This window comes from Mercenaria mercenaria, chromosome 5 (assembly GCF_021730395.1).
Source record: "Mercenaria mercenaria strain notata chromosome 5, MADL_Memer_1, whole genome shotgun sequence".
In the NCBI taxonomy this organism is placed as follows: Eukaryota; Metazoa; Mollusca; class Bivalvia; order Venerida; family Veneridae; genus Mercenaria; species Mercenaria mercenaria.
The window spans coordinates 52391676-52413249 of record NC_069365.1 but is presented as its reverse complement, the minus strand read 5'-3'; the positions used below and the strand labels follow the sequence as shown (position 1 = coordinate 52413249).

Below are 21574 nucleotides of genomic sequence, written 5' to 3'. Positions count from 1 at the left end.
CTTCATGAATTTTAAATGATGTCCTCGAAGACCACCCACAGATAAATTGAACATTCTGTCCCAATTCATATCGTCAAATTTATGACCTGATTTAAATATCTATATTACGTCAGCTCGATCACGTCTGTATTCTAATGTTACAAGACTAGATTCCTCAACCTCTGTTCATATGACAAATGTGAAATATCATAAACCAACTTGGTTGCTCTGCGTTGTACGTCTTCAATTTTTCTAATATCTTTTTTCAAAAATGGTGTCCACACACTGGATCCATATTCTAAAACTGGTCTTACTAGAGATTTGTATAATGTGAGAAACATGTCCCTGTCCAAATACTCAAATGACCTATGTATAATCCCAAGGGTTCTTTGTGCTTTATTAGTAATGTTGATAATATGTTGTTCAAAGTTCAAGCCCTCATCAAAAGTTACACCTAAATCTTTCTCAGATTGTCCTGGATCTACATACACATAATTTCCATCAGTATCAGGCATTGTATATCTATAATGCTCACTACTATTTCCAATATGCAGAACTTTGCACTTCTTTGCATTAAACGAAAGTTTCCATTCCAAACTCCAATTACATAGGCTGTCCAAATCTGACTGTAAACTTTCACAATGTGTCATGTCCAAAACATCAGAATAAATTTTGGTATCATCTGCAAAAATCTTCACAAGACCCTTCACTACATCTGGTAAATCATTGATGAAGCACAAGAACAGAACTGGGCCGAGCACGCTGCCCTGTGGAACACCACTTATGACTTCCGACCATGATGAAACGGATGAACCTATCCTAACACACTGTAGTCTGTCTGATAGGAAACTGCTAATCAGCTTTAGTGCTAGACCCTTATACCTGAATTGTGAAGTTTAAAGAAGCAAACGATCATGAGGCACGCTGTCAAAAGCCTTGCTGAAATCTAAACAGATGACATCAATTGGAGTACCCTTATCTATAAGGTCAGTCCATTCATCCAAAATTTCAAGTAACACAATCAATACTGTATTCGCAAGTTTCAGTAATTCAACTACTTCAATAATTCAGACTAGAAATGAAGAAAGTCTCACAGTCAAGACATGTGCAGCTTAAGAAACAATCTCTAGATAACTGATAAGCTCAAATGACTTCCACTGTGAACATCATCATGCCTGCTTAGACAGGGAATGAAATTATGTCTGTAAATAGCAATTATAAAACGATATTAGTCATTGTTATCATGTCTGTTTGATGTAACTAGTAAAACATCGCCAATCTATTGTAATGACATTGTACATCAACTTACCAACAAAAGGAAAACGTAGATTTATTCTGTCGTTTGGCTGACAGATCCAAACAGGAATCTGGCGGCCATTTTGACGCTGCGCATGAATAAAAAGAGCCGTAGTAACACAATTGATCTTGTTACCAAGAGTTTTTAATAAAATCAATTTAACAGGTGTCAAATTCTTTTAATATTCGAAAATAAAATCAGAAAGGGTTACTTTAACAGTTGCTTTTCAGATTATTTGGATCGACATAGACTGAACTATATTTTGAAAAGAATTTGCAAATCCGGAAGTGTTGCTCGGTTCATGAAAACACGTTAGAATTACATTATTTTTGATATTTTGCGAAACATACTCCCCATTTTAAACGCTTGTTAAGAAATAAGTTTTTATTACTTAGTAAATTTTGAATAGTATCACTTGTAAAAATAGTGATTGCGAGTCTTAGATCCATTTTGTAACTAGTTTTCGCGATATATATTCTAAGCATTTTTGGTCTTGTATAAAATTAGACATAACCAGAGATCAGTTATGTAAACTATCTTTGCTGCATCTGAAATAAGAGATGAAATCCTAGCAACTCTCAGCTGATCATACCTGTCAATGGTCTGAAAGACACATGAGGAGTGGGTGTAGACGGGTCGGTAGCCTTACTGGGCCCTAGTTCTATAAATAAACGTCGGACAATATTTTATGATTTTGTCATTTCATATAGTCCGATGTTTTATCAAAGTTCAAAATTTCTTGGTAGAGCTTTCCGCAAAATATCTTACCGAAGGTTTTACAAGTTCACGGTGGAAGTGACTAAGGCGTAAAAAAATTGTTTGTTTCCGGTATTCCGACCTACCTTAAATTTTTGGCCCGACCCTAAATGTTTTTATGGCTTTGGAGAATATTTTTTCAACTTTTTAACAAAAAGTTGCAAAACTGCACTTTTTATGCTTTAAACATGTCCAGTGATGTTAGAAATCAACTTACTAATGCTCTGAAGGCATTACCCCCTTATTTACATTCATTTTTTGACACAAAAATAATTTCCGAAAAGTCTCCCTTAATAAAAAAAAATCCAAAAAAAAAAAAATTTCCGACCTACCTACCCTAATATTTTTGAGAATGTTACCGGAAACAAAGAATTTTTTTAGGCCTAAAAGGCAATAGCTTAATACCAACAACATACAAAGGAACCTATTTTACACATCCATTGAACATATTCACTGTCTTACTGAAAGCACCGAAGATCTGTCCACGCTTTGAAATTGAAATTTACATCCATTCACTTTCACACCAAAACATGGAACTGGCAAATCTTCTTTATTTTAAAGAATGAATTTAGGCGAAAAATATTCTCATGGTAGGATTTTATAAACAATGCGGCTCGTTACGGTACGTATTGTCTATGTAGTGTGTAGATATAATTGGTAGATGTTACCAGCATTTATCCGTGGTAATTAAAAGTTCTTTCATTAAGTTATAAGTTCATGTCAAAGCAGTTTTAAAGGCTAGTCCATATGAATTTGGCGGTACCCGTGCGTTAGATAATGACAAATAATGATTCTTTTACTAGTGCCGAAGATTAAACGTATTTGTTTTCGTCTGAGCATGTATAATTGATTCTGTATATTTTTTAGTGTTGTATTGTGCATAATATTTAATTAACTTACGCTGGAATAGTCTGTGTAATTAATGCGTCGGGAAAGTGTTTGGTGGTGCACTTTAAATTACGGTAAACCAATATATCACGTGTTTGAGACTTTTCTACATTACACTTCAATATTAAAATAAGGTTTAATTTTTTGCTATAATGTAAACGGCTGTCATTCGATTAAACTTGACAGAGGGACATGTTGAACGTCCAAATATTAAAAGGCGTCCTTTGCAAGTTTAATGTTATTGAACTATACTAGGACCTTACTCGTTCTGCGGGATAGCTTATTTTAAGATCTTACATTTATATTTACAAAACCTCTAGGCCTTACCTGTATCTGCATCTTACTGTTGGGAATATGAAGACATTCAAAAATAAAAAAAGTCATAAAAAGGGTTAGAACTCTGAAATGCCGAATTTGGCGTTCCCGTAAGCATAATTGGTCGTGGTATATGCGTGTTTATTGAAGGACGCAAGTTTCTGCTGTGGAACGCAAACTTTAACTCCATAATTAATTGTTTACAAACAGCCGCGAATAACCAAGGTTTGACTCTGAGCAATATTATTAGTGGGCGGAGTTACTCGCTTGTCATCGATTGCCGCGTATAGCCAATCAGCGTTGCCCGTTTGCATTACACCGCAAGACATGATGGCATGTGTATTACCTACGCAATTACATGTGATTGTCTGTGTGTTTGCATAGGTGATTGAAAAGAGATAGTTTATAAAGCGTTTGAAGTAATTTCGATTGTTTACTCACATACTAATTACGTGGTAGAATTAAAGAACATTAAAAGAAAAAGTTAAAATTAGTCTTATTAATAATTATAATTCTTCGAGAAATGTTATGATGCTGTTGGTGTGGTCTTACCATGATTATTTGATTTATTTCTCTGAAAAATTTCAATTAGTTTCAAATTTTGTTACAACGCCGGGTAAGCAAACATTGTTTGGTATAGGGGTAGAAAGAAATAAAAATGATGCAAGTGAATACTCAGACTCTGAGACTGATAGTGACATGCAAAAAATTAGATGAAATGTACTGTGAAATTATTGTATTCCAGAAAAGGGCAAATGTTTTAATGCAATGTTGGTATAAATAAGTAATAAACGTTTTACATTTCACCTATTCTATCTTTACCTTGTAATCTCACCAGAGCTTTGTTTAGGTGAAGTAATGTGATCACTAAAATGTCACTTAACTCGTCTATACAAAAAGGCCGAAGTTTTGAAGAAACACATATAAATGTCTGTCCGTCGGTCTACTTAAATTAGAACTGCAACTTTTACTGCATTGGGAGTCCCAGGACTGCAACTTAAAATTGCTAGTGAGAACCCAGCATAAAATACTGCTCCAATATATTCATGTAGAAACTTCAAATGTGTTGAATATAATGCATAATTTTCAGTAAGAGACTTAAGATCTTCAGAAATATGTTGTGAACACAATGTTGGCAAAAAGCCGGTCAATATGAGTATTGACCGGGCTGACGGTCAATACTGGTTAAAGCCGGTCAGTACTGGTCGATTCAATACTTTGGTCACTCTTGGGTGGTCAATACTGGTTTATTCAACACTTTTACATAATGCACATTAACAGATTAGAACAGACTGTAAGAGTAATGTAAAAATAATAAAACAATCTGAATAATATAAAATTTTGTTTGTTAAAAAGTATAGTGGATTAGTGGTCAATACTGGTCGATTCAGTTTTGGTCCTTGGCAATGTGTCCTGGTCAGGCTCAGTTCTGGACAATATACTTAGACTGGTCAGTGGTCAATACTAGTTTATAAAATGCTTTTATCACCTTAAAGTATAGCGTTTATTTTGAATTAATTAAAAAAAAAATATTACTATAAATTACACTCATTGAAATGGACAGTACTGGTCAATTCAAATTTTGGTCCTACACAGTATCCCTGATCAACACATATAGTGGTCAATACTAGTCATTTGAATACTTTGATTGCATAACTAATTTTTTTAGATAAAGTTACCATGTTCAAGCACCTCATTAATACAGTGGGATTATTGATCATGACAGCTAATTAGTGACTAGATAGACAGGCCTGAAACATATAATCTATTGTATATTGTAAGACATGGTGTCAATTAGGCTATGTGACACTTGCTATCAAAACACAATTAAACCACTTCAATGAAAGGGTCCAGTTGTAGGCAAATTAGTCAGAAGTGGTCAGTTTGTCAGCACTGGTTGATACTGGTCATTAGACTGCTAATTTAACTGAACTTCATTTGTAGAAAGTATTTCATAAACTGTAGTTAAGTGTTTGATTCAAAAGTGATAAATCTGCCTTATTTCCAACATTTTTTTCTCAGTTTTTTTTTTCTATAAATATTTATTATCAACATGACTGTGAAGTTTTGTACCCCCTCACCCAGTCACCGTCTCCACCCCACACTCCCTCCTCCCCCCCCCCCCCGCCCCCATCACCAACCAAAGAAAAAATTCGATTTTTCAAACCTTCCATGAATATTTATCAACATGTGAATTTGTAAACCCGCACCCCCGTCACCACCCACATTCCAGATTTCTTACTTGATTGTGCTCTCTTAAGGACTTCTGTTCTTTTAAGTTCAATTGTAATGAAATTATTTTTTTGTCGGATATATTTCTTTACCATTCCTCAACACAAACCCATTCAGTAGGGGATACCAGTTCATCGAATCTGCTTGTTTTTCCAGATGTTTACCTCAGCACCTGGAAGCAATTTATGTACCTACACCGACTCTTGTTTAATCAATGGGTTAGAAACAGCTTATTATAATGTATTCAGACAAAACCATTGTATGATAAAAAGTATTTTTTTTTTTTTGTTTTGATGTTCATGAATTTTGTTTAATTGAAATGACAGAGACAAAATACATTGTCAGCATATTAAAGCTATTAAATTGCAAAATGAGTGAAACTAGTTAAGTCTGTCCCGAATGTCACCAACAGACCGTTTCCTTTTTGAAAACCCTCCGATCAGGTCACTGAGCAGTTCCTGTCTGAAATCAAGCTGGGTGAAGCGTTTCTTCTTGGTGAGTCGAGTTGATGTTGCCTTGTAAATGATATGTGCGTTTACGATAGCACAGTTCAAACAAAACCAGAAGAGATAGGTCCACCACTTCTTTGAACATCTTCCAACGTGTACTTTGCCCTGAACTGATCGTGCAAGTTGACTCCACCCATGTATTGGTTGTACAAAAATACTGTATGAGGCTGACGCAGATGGATCTCTTCCCTGCCAACTCTTCTCTGAGCATCCCTCACATCTCTTTGGTCGTTGAGAGATGACAGATGGTGTACCAGTCGCTTGTCTTTCCACACCGAGGCTGTCAGGTTTGTGTCGCCATACTGAAGAACTTTCAAGTCTCCTCAGTTAGTCATGTTCCTTGGCTTCTTGAGGTCCTTTGGAAACCCCTGACGATTCACCCTTACAGTCCCACAGGCATACAGACCAATATCCAGGAGGCGCTGAAGAAGTGGCAGGCTTGTAAAATTGTCAAAGAAAACCCATCTAAAAGTATTGCGTAGATGGTCGGTCAACTTGGTGACAACATTGTAGCCAAGGCCATGTTCAGTACAATTTTCCTGTCGTCCAAGGTAGACATCGAACTTGGATAGTAAGCCGACTTGGCGTCAAATAACATCCAGATCTTTATTCCCCGCTTGATAGGCTTGGCTGGCATGTATTGACGGAAGGCCAAACGTCCTGAAAACTTGATCATAGCCTCGTCCACTGAAACCTCGCATGACAATGTGAAGCCTCTAAGGAATGCATCAGACACCGTGCGCAGAACTTCTCTGATCTTATACAGCTTGTCGTAACCTGCTTCGCCGTGTCTTGGCAGCTCGATCTGAAGCATGGAAGTACCTGGCAATCTTCTGGAAACGATTGCAGGTCATGGCTTGCTGCACACCAGGGTTCCCAATGTACGGATCCTTTGGAAGCTGGTTGATACCCATCAGGATATTGATACCCAGGAAAGCCCTCATCTCAGACTCTGTTACATCATCCCACTTGTCATCAACTCGACCTGCTTCTACCATCTTCCATGTGGCGTACGCATTTGTATACTCCACCAACTTATGTATAAGTTCAACCGGGAACATGAGCCAGAAGTAATCCAGTGGTTTTGCAGTTGTTGTATCAAACCCATCTGGAAGGTTAGGTCCTGGTTGCTCCACAAAATCATCAAACTGAAAATAGAAAATAAAAATAAATTCAAAATTTACTGCATGAAATGTTCTTAGAATTTATTGTTAAAATAAATCATTACAGAACCAAAGGCAAAAATTTGCAGACACCAGAAAAAGTGAATTGAAAATACTGAATGAAAAAGAAAACTGCTGTGTTATTTTCCTACGCAATTTTATAATCAACTTTTTATGCCCCCCTTTGAAAAAGGAGGGGTATATTGTTTTGCAGATGTCGGTCGGTAGGTCGGTCGGTCGGTCGGTCTGTCGGTCGGTCGGTCGGAATGTAGACCTATCCGTTTCCGGATGATAACTCAACAACGCTAGGGCCTAGGATCATGAAAGTTGATAGGGAGGTTGGTCATCACCAGTAGATGACCCCTATTGATTTTGAGGTCTGTATGTCAAAGGTCAAGGTCACAGTGACCCTGAATAGTAAAACGGTTTCCGGATGATAACTCAAGAACACTTGGGCCTAGGATCATGAAAGTTGATAAGGAGGTTGATAATGACCAGCAGATGACCCCTATTGATTTTGAGGTCAGTATGTTAAAGGTCAAGGTCACAGTGACCCTGAACAGTAAAATGGTTTCCGGATGATAACTCAAGAACGCTTGGGCCTAGGATCATGAAAGTTGATAGGGAGGTTGATCATCACCAGTAGATGACCCCTATTGATTTTGATGTCTGTATGTCAAAGGTCAAGGTCACAGTGACCCTGAATAGTAAAACGGTTTCCGGATGATAACTCAAGAACACTTGGGCCTAGGATCATGAAAGTTGATAGAGAGGTTGGTAATGACCAGCAGATGACCCCTATTGATTTTGAGGTCAGTATGTTAAAGGTCAAGGTCACAGTGACCCTGAACAGTAAAATGGTTTCCGGATGATAACACAAGAACACTTGGGCCTAGGATCATGAAAGTTGATAGGGAGGTTGGTAATGACCAGCAGATGACCCCTATTGATTTTGAGGTCAGTATGTTAAAGGTCAAGGTCACAGTGACCCTGAACAGTAAAACAGTTTCCGGATGATAACTCAAGAACGCTTAGGCCTAGGGTCACGAAAGTTGATAGGGAGGTTGGTCATGACCAGCAGGTGACCCCTATTGATTTTGAGGTCAGTATGTCAAAGGTCAAGGTCACAGTGACCCTGAACAGTAAAATGGTTTCCAGGCAATAACTCAAGAACACTTTGGCCTAGTGTCAGGAAAATTGATAGTTAGGTTAGCCATGACCAGCAAATGATCCCTATTGATTTTGAGGTCATTAGGTCAAAGGTCAAGGTCACATTGGCCAGGAACAGTTAAATGGTTTCTGATCTTCTTGTCCAAAACCATAGGGCCTAGGGCTTTGATATTTGGTATGTAGCAAAATCTAGTGGTCCTCTACCAGGATTGTTCAGATTATTTCCCTGGGGTCAAATATGGCCCCACCCCTAGGGTCACATGGTTTATATAGAGTTATATAGGAAAAAGCTTTGAAAAACCTCTTGTCCAAAACCACAGGGCCTAGGGCTTTGATATTTTATATATGACATCATCTAGTGATCTTCTACTAAGATTATTCAAATTATTCCCCTAGGGTCAAATATGGCTCCGCCCTTGGGGTCACATGGTTTACACATACGTCTATAGGGAAAAACTTCGAAAATCTTCTTGTCCAAACCGCAAAGTCTATGGCTTTGGTATTTTGTAATGTAGCGTCATTTAGTGGTTCTCTACCAAGTTTGTTCAAGTTATCCCTCTCGGGTCAAATATGGCCCTGCCTCAGAGGTCAAATGGTTCATATAGACTTATATAGGGAAAAACTTAGAATCTTCATGTCCATAACTTACATCATTCAAATTTGGACCACATGTATAGTTTTGAGTGGCAAGATGAACCTTGACATGAGTTGACCTTGATCTTGACCTAGTGACCTACTTTCACATTTCTGTACCTACAGCCTTCAAATTTGGACCACATGCATAGGTTTGTGTACTGAAAAAAACTTTGACCTTGTTATTGACCTAGTGACCTACTTTCACATTTTTGAAGGTACAGGTTTCAAATTTGGACCACATGCATAGTTTTTTGTTCCAAAATAAAATTTGACCTTGATTTTGACCTAGTGACCTAGTTTCACATTTCTCAAGCTACAGCCTTCAAATTTGAACCACAAGCGTACTTTTGTGTACTGAAATGAACTTTGATCTTGAGATTGACCTAGTGACCTACTTTCACATTTCTGAAGGTACAGGCTTCAAATTTGGACCACTTGCATTGTTTTATGTTCCGAAATAAAATTTGACCTTGATTTTGACCTAGTGACCTACTTTCACATTTCTCAAGCTACAGCCTTCAAATTTGAATCACATGCATAGTTTTGTGTACTGAAATGAACTTTGATCTTAAGATTGACCTAATGACCTACTTTCACATTTTTGAAGGTACAGGCTTCAAATTTGGACTGCATGCATATTTTGTGTTCTGAATTGAAATTTTACATTGATTTTTATCTATTACCTGCTATCACATTTCTCAAGCTACAGCCTCCAAATTTGAAGCACATGCATAGTTCTGTTTACCGAAATGAACTTTACCTTGAAATTGATCTAGTGACCTGCTTTCACATTTCTCAAGCCACCGCTTTCAAATTTGGACCACATACACATTGTTTTGTACCTAAATGAAATTTGACCTTGATTTTGACCTTGAGCTAGTCTTGAAATTTGGAACATTCAAACATGGCTCAGTGGATGGCGCCAAGATCAATCTGTAATCTCTTGTTAGGTTAATAGGTTAAAGGTCAAGGTCAGATTAAACCAGAATGATAGTACTTTTGTTTACAGTGAGCATATAATTTCTGTTCCTTGTGCAATTACTAATTGCATCAAGGGGGGCATTTCGTGTTCGACGAGCTCTTGTTTTATTTTCTTTTTCTTTTTATATGATGAATTTACATATTTGAAAACACACCCTCAGATTTGTGAAGTTGCCAGTCCAGCCATCAGCCCGGGCAGGCTCATCTTCATCTGAACTAGAGTCAGAATCAGAACTACATGTATCATCAACTGGCACCTCAATATCTGACTTGCCAAAGCCAGAAAAATCAGACTCATCACCAGAATCACTATCAAATGTGTGTGCCATGGTGATATATTGAAAACTAATGTAAAGGTTTTGAAAATGAAAGTAGACAGAAGAGATAATAGTCTAACTCTCAGGGTGTTCTCACACACACTAAAGTCTCTTATTATTTTTTTTTACTCTAAAGCAAAAAAAGTGGGTGTTTACAAAATAATTTTATTTCAGTTCATTGGATAATCACAATGACCAGTCAATTAAAAATTAATTGAAACAAACCCAACAGGTCGTAAATTTTAATTAATTACATAATGTTTTTATAGCAATAATTGATCAAAGGTAAATTTATCAGCTTATAAAAACACTTACCAGTAAATTTCTTGATTGGATGAACTTCAGAATTACCGACAATTATCCATAGCACACACTGATTATCCACAGGTCACCCCAATCAACAATATCTCACACTGATTGCTTTTGGTATGTATGGTTGACATTACCCTAAATCTTAAAAAAAAATTCACAGCCTGAACTACAGATCAGTTTGCCTCGTCCTGGAATATATTTTTTCCATACATTATTATACTACATAGTTACGACAGATATTACCCTCTTGACAATCTTGCATGCCTTGCTTCAGGGCCTTTGTAATCAAAATATTTAATACAAACTTTTTCACTTCTTTTATTACTTACAGATATCAAATGTATTTTTATATCAGACTGCTTTTATGAGAGAAAGTAAAAACTTTCTCCCAAATTCTGCAAATGAAGCTTAAATTTAGATTGTTGGAAATGATTTATAATGCTTTTTCTATTCTTTTTCCAGGCATCTTAGGTTCTGGTTATGGCAGGAAACTATTACTTTGTGATGGTTGGGCACCATGATAACCCATTATTTGAGATGGAATTCTTTCCACCAAACCGATCTAATGATCCAAAGGTAACAAGTATGCAAGTGTTGAATTTTATATGCCACTTTCGCAAAAACAATGTGATGTATTTTGGAATTATGACATAATGTTGCCTGTCCATTCCGTCAGAAAGTAAAGAAGCTACAGCTTTCAAACTTTACATGATGACGAAGCACCACTTAAGGAGGAATCCTATTGTTTTTGGAGTCAGTAAGTCAAAGGTCCAAGATCGAAATGACCTAGAAACTGAAAATGTTTTCCAGATTCTAAGTTATGAAGTATCAGGGCACTCGTTTGGCCATTTTTGGGGCCGATTATGGGCCCCATTCCCCTCATAAAATAATGTTTTTTTTCCCCTTTCCAGGAAGAAAATTCCCATGATAATAGGTTGTTTGACACAACTAGATACGAACTCTCTTTCAAGTTATATTACAGTGCCTCTGTGGAAGGTTACTGCTGCAATATAGTTACATTAGAAAACAGTATTAATAAGTGTGAAAAGTAGTAACATATATATGGCTAAAAAGTTCCCCTTTTTGTCTTAGAAAAGAGCATAAATTGCCTGCTGCACAGTAAATTGGCTAATTTCTAAAAAAAACATGTAACTGCATAACAAAACTTGAAACAGATGTTTCTCTATGAGAAAAATGCAATTACATGTTGTTTTTTTAAAAATTGGCCCATTTACTGTGCAGCAGGCAAATTTGCTTTATTATACAAGAATAGTTTTAAGAAAAGAAAATAAAATATATTTTATTGTAGAAGGATGATCATCGGCATTTGAATCAGTTTGTGGCCCATGAAGCACTGGATCTAGTTGATGAGCAGATGTGGTCTACCAGTAACATGTACCTGAAGATTGTAGACAAGTTCAATGAATGGTTTGTGTCAGCATTTGTCACAGCAGGACGTATCCTTTCTTAATGCCAGTATTTAATAATAGATGAATTTGAAAACTTCTTTCAGAAATTATGTTTTACATTAGAAGTGTTTTCAAACATATTGTGAAACCATTAATTTTTGCTTGCAACTAATTTTTTGTGGATTTCATGGCTGTATCAGTCTTTAATCACAATGAACGTATAAAATTCCCATTAATTTTTTCATAAAAATTCAGGAATTCGTACACCATGAAATAGCCATTTTGGCCAAAACTGCAAAATTTCATGCCCATGAAATTAAATACCACAGTATTTTATACTACCGTATTAAATTTAATGCTTCAGTTCAGGGTTTGTTTTAACCCTTACCCTGCTGAATCTCTATAATGAACTTGTCCATCTTTCAATTTGGACAGTACCATTAACTGTTAAAAGGGGTGCATACAAAAAAGATACTGACTGAATAGCAAACAGATAGATCTTGATCAGACTGCACAGATGTGATGGCTGATCATGATCTGCACTTGTCGCAAAGGCAGAATCAATCGTGTCCAGCATGATAAGGGTAAAAGTTCATGTCGGCATATTCACACAAAGTCTTAGAAATTCAGAAACTGCTTTCATTTATTTTAACACTTGCATTGTGTAGAAAATCAATGTTATGTAATATCCATTAGTAAACATTTGATGCAGAAAACTGGTACAATGAATGAAATGAACTTTATATTGTAAAGATAACAAGTTTTATCTTGTAAGGCAGTGATTGTGTCTAAATGATTTAAATTATCTGCAGAGTACCAGTCTCAAAATGTTACCTTGAAGTTGTCATTGCTCAGACTGAGGCCCAGTAGGGGTTACCTCATTAGGAGCAATGATTTTTTTAATGCTGAAATTTCCATGTTTAAGTACATTGTTGTCTTTAACATATGATCAGGTATGAGATTTATTATGCTGCATGAAGTGAAGAATGAGGATGGTATCAAGAATTTTTTTACTGAAGTTTATGAAACTTATATCAAGGTGAGTAGCTGGATTTTATGCTGTCTTTATAGCAGAGGGGGTACCGGTATATTGTTTTACTAATGATGGTCTGACTGTAGGTCTGTCTGTCAGTAAAATGTTTTGTTTCTTGTCAGATACTTGTGAATGCTTTTGCCTTCAGTGATAGAACTTCACAGGAAGAATGCCTTTGTATTTCATAATATGATTGCCTATACTGAGTTAATGACCTGTATTGTATTTGGGGGTCGGTAAGTGAATAGTTAAGGTCATAGCTAATCTTGAGACTGAAAACAGTTTCCAATCAATAATTAGAGAATACTTTAGGCTTACAGTTGTCAAAAGATGACCTGATTTGGGACTGAAAACTGTTTTAGATTATTAAGGGTGAATACGGAAGAGGTCTAAGTCAATATGAATAAAAAAAGCACTTTAGACTTGGTTCGCATTCACCTCTCGATTGGTATACCAATGGCCTAACTTAAGAGGCTGATTGCTTGAGGCCAGTAGATGACCCCTATATTTTTGAGGAGTCAGTGTGTTGAAGGTCAAGGTCACATGGGAAAAATTGCTAAATGCAGTTTTGAACTTGCATAGGACTCTCAAATTCTGTGTGCTGATTGCCTATGGTCACTAAATGATCCCTTTAATTTTGGGTACCATTCAGTCACCTGTCAAGATCATAGGTACCTTGAGACAAAAAAAAAAGGTGATAGGGAGTGTCAGTGGTGTTGCACATTTCATTACCTCTCATGAACAGTCAGTAGTTAAACCCAAGTCTGCTGTTATTTTGCTTGGTTGCCTTCTTTGCTGCTGTTATTTAAGAAATAAAAAATCTGTTCCTATATTTTATCAGTTAATAAAATATGGGCAGGAGTTTGGATGCGTAATAATTAAATCACGAGTGCGTAGCACGAGTGATTTAATTATTCACATCCAAACGACTGCCCATGTTTTATTAATTGATAAAATTATTGGAACATATTTATTATTTCGATTCTAACAACGCAAATAATTCGCATTTTACAGTACTACATTTTTCAGCATAATACGTCATTCGGGTCATATGCTGTTACAATTTACCCCCTATGGTTAGAAAGTGTTGCATAGCCAATGGAACGTATAGATATTTGTTTCTTTTTTATCAGAATTTTGAGAAGTATTTATAAATTAGTAATCTAACAGCTTGCAAACTAATTATGAACAGAATCATCAAAATAGGCAAGTTGACCCTGTGTTTCGAGTGACGAGCTTAACTTTTATATGACGTCACATCATTATGACGTCATACTTTATGTCATACATTTATGACGTCACCGCTGAATCATAATTAAGCTAATTGAATTCGCTCGTAGAGATCAGATCGTGTTTTACGGACCTACACATAATTTAGTATGACTTTTTAGCTCACCTGAACAATGCACAGGTGAGTTTTTCTGATCGCTCGATGTCCGTCGTCCGTCGTCTGTCGTCTGTCAACATTTAGCTTGTGTATGCGATAGAGGCTGTATTTTTCAATTAATCTTCATGAATATTGGTCAGAATGATAACCTTGATGAAATCTAGGCCGAGTTCGAAAATGGGTCATCTCGGGTCAAAAACTAGGTCACTAGGTCAAATCAAAGAAAAACCTTGTGTATGCGATAGAGCAGTATTTTTCAATTAATCTTCATGAATATTGGTCAGAATGATAACCTTGATGAAATCTAGGCCGAGTTCGAAAATGGGTCATCTCGGGTCAAAAACTAGGTCACTAGATCAAATCAAAGAAAAACCTTGTGTATGCGATAGAGGCTGTATTTTTCAATTGATCTTTATGAATATTGGTCAAAATGATTGCCTTGATAAAATCTAGGCCGAGTTTGAAAATGGGTCATCTCGGGTCAAAAACTAGGTCACTAGGTTGAATCAAAGAAAAACCTTGTGTACGCGATAGAGGCAGTATTTTTCAATTGAACTTCATGAATATTGGTCAGAATGATAACCTTGATGAAATCTAAGCCGAGTTCGAAAATGGGTCATCTCGGATCAAAAACTAGGTCACTAGGTCAAATCAAAGAAAAACCTTGTGTAAGCTATAGAGGCTGTATTTTTCAATTGATCTTCATGAATAATGGTTAGAATGATTGCCTTGATGAAATCTAGGCCGAGTTTGAAAATGGGTTATTTCGGGTCAAAAACTAGGTCACTAGGTCAAATCAAAGGAAAACCTTGTGTACGCGATAGAGGCAGTATTTTTCAATTAATCTTCATGAATATTGGTCAGAATGATAACCTTGATGAAATCTAGGCCGAGTTCGAAAATGGGTCATCTCGGGTCAAAAACTAGGTCACTAGGTCAAATCAAAGGAAAACCTTGTGTATGCGATAGAGGCTGTATTTTTCAATTCTTCTTCATGAATATTAGTCAGAATGATAACCTTGATGAAATCTAGGCCGAGTTCGAAAATGGGTCATCTAGGGTCAAAAACTAGGTCACTAGGTGAAATCGAAGAAAAACATTGTGTATGCAGTAGAGGATGTATTTTTCAATTGATCTTCATGAAATTTGGTCAGAATGATTGCCTTGATGAAATCTAGGTCGATTTTGAATATGGATTATCTGAGGTCAAAAACTAGGTCACCAGGTCAAATTAAAGAAAAATCTTGTGTATGCGATAGAGACTGTTTTTTTCAATTGATTTTTATGAAATTTGGTCAGGATGATTGCCTTAATGAAATCTAGGTCGAATTTGAATATGGGTCATCTGAGGTCAAAAACTAGGTCACTTGGTCAAATCAAAGAAAAAACTTGTGTATGTGATAGAGGCTGTATTTTTCAATTGATCTTCATGAATTTTGGTCAGAATGATTGCCTTGATAAAATCTAGGTCGAGTTTGAACATGGGTCATCTAGGGTCAAAAACTAGGTCATATCTAAGAAAATGCTTGTTTTATCGCAAGAGACCAATTTTTTGGTCCAATCTTAATGAAAATTGGTCAGAATATTTGTTTCCATGAAATCACTAGGTCAAACATGTTTTACACTGTTATGGAGTTCTTCTTAGGTGAGCGACCTAGGGCCATCTTGGCCCTCTTGTTATTATATTTATGTTTTTGAAATGCTGTTTTCAACCGTTTGGCCCTAAAATAATTCGTATGTAATGGAACTGAAGTAGAATCTCTTATGTTACAATCATAGGGGGGTGAAATGTAACGGCCAGCCATATTTTATCGTAGATTCATGTATAGGCGATTTCGCTATATGTTTATATAGCAACTGCTGCGGATCGTGTTAGAATTTCCTACAGATTTTATTTACTGTCCTAATGGCAGTCTTTAAATAATATTTGGCGAAAAATGTCTCGTCATATGAAGGATTTTCTGACAGATTTTATTTCCAATCAAAAGCTTGAAAATGTTTGAGCCTATCCTGTCTGTGGTCAGTAGATGCCTCCTATTACTTTAGGGTCATTTAGGTCTAAGGTCAAGTTCACAGCATATTTGAAACTGAAAATTACTAGAATTTTACAGAAGTGGATTTGGGGAAGGGGGATTCTCTGAGAGAAAAGGTAGAAATATAGAGTCTTGTAGATTTTTATATGTAACCTGTAACATATCTCAGTTTTGCCAGATTTTTACAAGCTATGCTGTTTAATAGGCAGCTGCTGTCGAATCATTTAACTCTTCATGCACATCTGACAGTCCCAAGTGCACTTAATATTCTCAGAATGTTTCCATATCTGTATGTTGCAAATAGATTTTTTTTTTGATAAAAGTTTAGTAGTTAATTTGAGGAATATTTTACATACAGTAAGTAAAACAAAATTCAGATTTCAACTTTGATATCTTTCAAGATTAAGGAAAATTGCAGCAGTAATGTCTGATATTTCTATTGTTTCAGACAGGAGGGATTAATACTTTTGTACCTTCTGAGCCATATATTTAATATCAAATTGTCTTTTTGGTAATTTCAGCATGCAATGAATCCCTTCTACGAGATCAACAAACCAATTACATCTTCTGCTTTTGAGAAGAAGGTGCAGTTTTTCGGTAAGAAGTACCTTACAGGATAGTAGAACTGGTGCCAGAAACCAGCCAGAATCATACTCTTGTTGTAGGAACCAGTTCAAGATCTGTGATATTACATGTTGTATTTACTGCAAATGACAGTGGACTTGATTTTAAGGATTGCATGTGGGATGTGATTAACAGTTGATTTTTGACCTTTGATTCAGACATAGAAACTAAGAGTTTGATGGATTTCTATATGGGCATGGAAACAGAAATGGTTTATAAAAGAATTAGTGTAGTTATTTCAAAGCTTTGATGCTGGTTTCACCAAGGAGATGGTAACTTTTCTGAAGAAGAAACTGAATGAAAATGGTGCATTTAAAAAACCCTTCCTGGCCTTGTTTATAGAAATATCATAGTTTCTCTTTAATACAGTAATAACTGTTTTAAAGACGTGTAAGGTTTTACATGTCAGATTTGGAATATTTGGAAGTATTTTAGTTTCGTCATAGAAAAATAGACACATTCATGATCATTGTTACTCACAAAAATTAGGACTTGTTTTTACAGCAGCTTGAAAAGAGGAAGAAATTGATATCTTAGAAAAGTTTAAAAGAACTTGAAATTAAATGTGACAAAGCCCTGATGTTTACAAAATATGGAATCTGATGTACAGATTTGGACATTTAAACAATGAAAATTGCAAATTATTGCTTGTCAGAAAATCATATGAACACTTTCATATACTTTATTGTTTTAGGTCAGTTTAACATTGGCCAGTATTCATAAAAGATTTAAAGTCTAAAACTTAGACTTAATAATAATTGTAAATATTCATTCTGCCACAACTTTGTTTATAACAAAGTTATATTGATGAAATTATGCAGCGCTTTATAAATATTCGTGCATAGTTTCATTGCAGTCTGTGAAAATTTAACAGTCACTGTGTCAGAGCATAATGATAATTTATCATTTTCAAGTGTAATTTTTAGACCTAAAACTTTGATGAATATTGGACCTGGCCTACAATATAAACTATATTTGTTTATTATGATGAATGACTAACTTTAATGAAAGGGACCAGTGCAATAAAAATGTGACTAAATAAAAAAATTATGTGAGTGATATGTGTTCTCAGTAATGCATCCAATAATTTTTTGTTGCTATCCCTTCCTGTTAGCTCCCCTTAACTAAAGGCTGCATGGTTGGTGAAATCTATTTTGACTGAATTGTCTGTTTTTCAGTACAGTGGTTATACATATATAATAAAGTACAATTAAATTCTGCGTGTCTGTATGGGGTCTGGGACAAGCTGGGCAAGTCAGACAATTGATTTTGCCATCTCTGGGCTAGCAGGAGGAATTGTGTTGGTGGTTAACAGTTTCAGTCTCACTTTTGTCAACAGTTGCTTCAATCAACATCACTGAAATTGCTGGGCAAATTTCTTTCGAACTTTCAGCTTTTATTTCTATACTTAAGATCATACATAATGAACAGCAAAGCATCACAGTAAAGAAACACATTGCAAATGATATTAATGGCAGTGCAGCAATATCAGAATGGAAGCCTTTAAGTTTGTATTACACTTCAGATTATTTGTTATATGGGTCATGAAACTAATGTAATGCTTCAAGAGGCAAGTTAGATTATTTACTGCTCATATATTATAGTTTATTTATTAATGTTGCAACTTTTCACAATCGCACACACAAAACATGGGTCAAGTTATCTGTCCAAAACATGGCTGCCAGTAGGTGGGGTTTGTTTTTTGTAAAGACTGTAAAGAAATCTAGAGCAATTTATTGATTTTGAAATGATTGCAAGTTATCCCCTATCATAAGATGTTTGAATGCCAGTCCCAGAAAGCTGTTGTGCCATTGGATAAAATTCTGCTTATAAACAGCCAATCAAATGCTTGACTTGAGGCTGAGGTCCAAACTTCGTTGAGAACATCTGACCCTGAAGGCAACTGTTTCCTTAAAGAGAATTCCGATAGTTTTTTATGCGCATCTTTCTGCGCAGTCGACACTTTCTATGGAAAACTGAACTGAAGTCAACATTTGTTGAAACGTGTTACAGACAGTCTTAAATATGAGGAATCTTGAATGAAATAACATTTTTGATAAGTTTTATCAGTAATCAAATGTTGGTACTGGTTTATGTTGTATTGACAAGTATCAAGCCTGACAGGTATCTTGCTATTTTTGTGGTTGTGTTTTCACATCGCATTTTGGTACAAAGACAGTGTTGTTCATATAATGTAAGATAATTGACTTAATACTGATAAGACAATATTACCTTTCAGATTATTTAGTATTCAATTATAGAATAATTAAGAATTTTTAAAACTTTTTTTTAACTTCTAGCAGACATACATGTAATCAATTTGGCCAGGTTCGTGCCATTTTCCGTCCGAACAGGTGTTGTATTCTAGCGGTCTTAACATAAAATTTAGCCTGGTGACCCATACATTTTTAGCCATTTTTATGCTCACAATACAATTATCTATACACAAGAAAAACAGGAAAAAATTCTATGAAAGATTTTTTTCAAAATTTAAAAAAATATTCTGCACTATGGGTATTTTTCACTGAAAAAGGTTCACAAAAGTAAATATGAAACGATATTTTTTTTTCATTTGTATCAATTATTGTAAGGATAGAGTATTACAAGTATGACTATGATATCAAATAAGTATATAATAAAATCTGTAAAAAGAAAAAAACCTTATTGTGTTGTCTTGATGTATATTTTGGTTGGTATTTATAAAAAAGCAGAAAATAATGAAAATGTTGAAAAATCGCTAGTAGTTTCAGCAACAGTGGGTGTGTTCAAAACAATTTTTCACAAAAACAAGCCTGGTGACCTATTGTTTTTATTTGTTCATTGTTTTTAGCACAAATTTTCCTATCATATATGTGAATTTAAAAAAATTCTATGAAAGGAAAAAAACTATAGGAATTCTCTTTAAAAATGTGGCTGTTGTGGTCTTTCCTATTTTTATAGCTTTACAATTTTTAGCTCGACTATTCATAGAATAGTAGAGCTATTGGACTCGCCCATGCGTCCGCATCCTGATTTGGTTAAGTTTTTGTATGTAAGCTGGTATCTCAGCAACCACTTGTGGGAATGGATTGAAACTTCACACACTTATTCACTGTGATAAACTGACTTAAACTGCACAGATTCCATAACTCTATTTTGTTTTTTTTACAAAATTATGCCCCTTTTCGACTTAGAAATTTTTGGTTAAGGTTTTGTATGTAAGCTGGTATCTCAGTACTCACTAATGGGAATGGATTGAAACTTCACACACTTGTTCACTGTCATGACATGCACAAAGTAGGTCCCATAACTCTATTTTGCTTTTTTACAACATTATGTCCCTTTTTCAACATAGAAATTTTTGGTTAATTTTTTTGTTTGTAAGCTGGTATCTCAGTATCCACTAATGGGAAAGGATTGAAACTTCACACACTTGTTCACTGTCATGATATGACATGCAGTGCAAACGGTCAATAACTCAACTTCGCATTTTACAAAATTATGCCCCTTTTTCAACTTAGGAGTTTTTGGTTAAATTCTTATATGTAAGCTGGTATCTCAGTACCCACTAATGGGAATGGATTGAAACTCACACACTTGTCCACTGTCATGAGCTGATAAGCACTATGCAGGTTCCATAACCCTATTTTGCTTTTTAGCTCACCTGTCACAAAGTCACAAGGTGAGCTTTTGTGATCGCGTAGCGTCCGTCGTCCGTCCGTCCGTGCGTGCGTCCGTGCGTAAACTTTTGCTTGTGACCACTCTAGAGGTCACATTTTTCATGGGGTCTTTATGAAAATTGGTCAGAATGTTCACCTTGATGATATCTAGGTCAAGTTCGAAACTGGGTCACGTGCGGTCAAAAACTAGGTCAGTAGGTCTAAAAATAGAAAAACCTTATGACCTCTCTAGAGGCCATATATTTCAAAAGATCTTCATGAAAATTGGTCAGAACGTTCATCTTGATGATATCTAGGTCAAGTTCGAAACTGGGTTACGTGCCTTCAAATACTAGGTCAGTAGGTCAAATAATAGAAAAACCTTGTGACCACTCTAGAGGTCGCATTTTTCATGGGGTCTTTATGAAAATTGGTCAGAATGTTCACCTTGATGATATCTAGGTCAAGTTTGAAACTGGGTCAAGTGCGATCAAAAACTAGGTCAGTAGGTCTAAAAATAGAAAAACCTTGTGACCTCTCTAGCGGCCATATATTACATAAGATCTTCATGAAAATTGGTCAGAATGTTCATCTTGATGATATCTAAGTCAAGTTAGAAACTGGGTCACGTCCCTTCAAAAACTAGGTCAGTAGGTTAAATAATAGAAAAACCTTGTGACCTCTCTAAAGGCCATATTTTTCATGGGATCTGTATGAAAGTTGGTCTGAATGTTCATCTTGATGATATCTAGGCCTGGTTTGAAACTGGGTCACGTGCGATCAAAAACTAGGTCAGTAGGTCTAAAAATAGAAAAACCTTGTGACCTCTCTAGAGGCCATACTTGTGAATGGATCTTCATAAAAATTGGTCAGAATGTTCATCTTGATGATATCT

The 21574-nt window shown here is 35.7% G+C and overlaps 1 protein-coding gene across 1 annotated transcript; it reads left to right on the top strand.

The window, feature by feature from the left end:
* The first annotated feature begins 1537 nt into the window (after positions 1-1537).
* Positions 1538-18058, top strand: LOC123557217 (trafficking protein particle complex subunit 2-like). Its single transcript, XM_053543562.1, has 5 exons — positions 1538-1587; positions 11018-11131; positions 11865-12012; positions 12918-13003; positions 16939-18058. The coding sequence occupies exons 2-5, from the start codon at positions 11036-11038 to the stop codon at positions 17035-17037; spliced, it is 429 nt and encodes a 142-aa protein (XP_053399537.1). The 5' UTR covers positions 1538-1587; positions 11018-11035; the 3' UTR covers positions 17038-18058.
* Positions 18059-21574: the final 3516 nt, after the last annotated feature.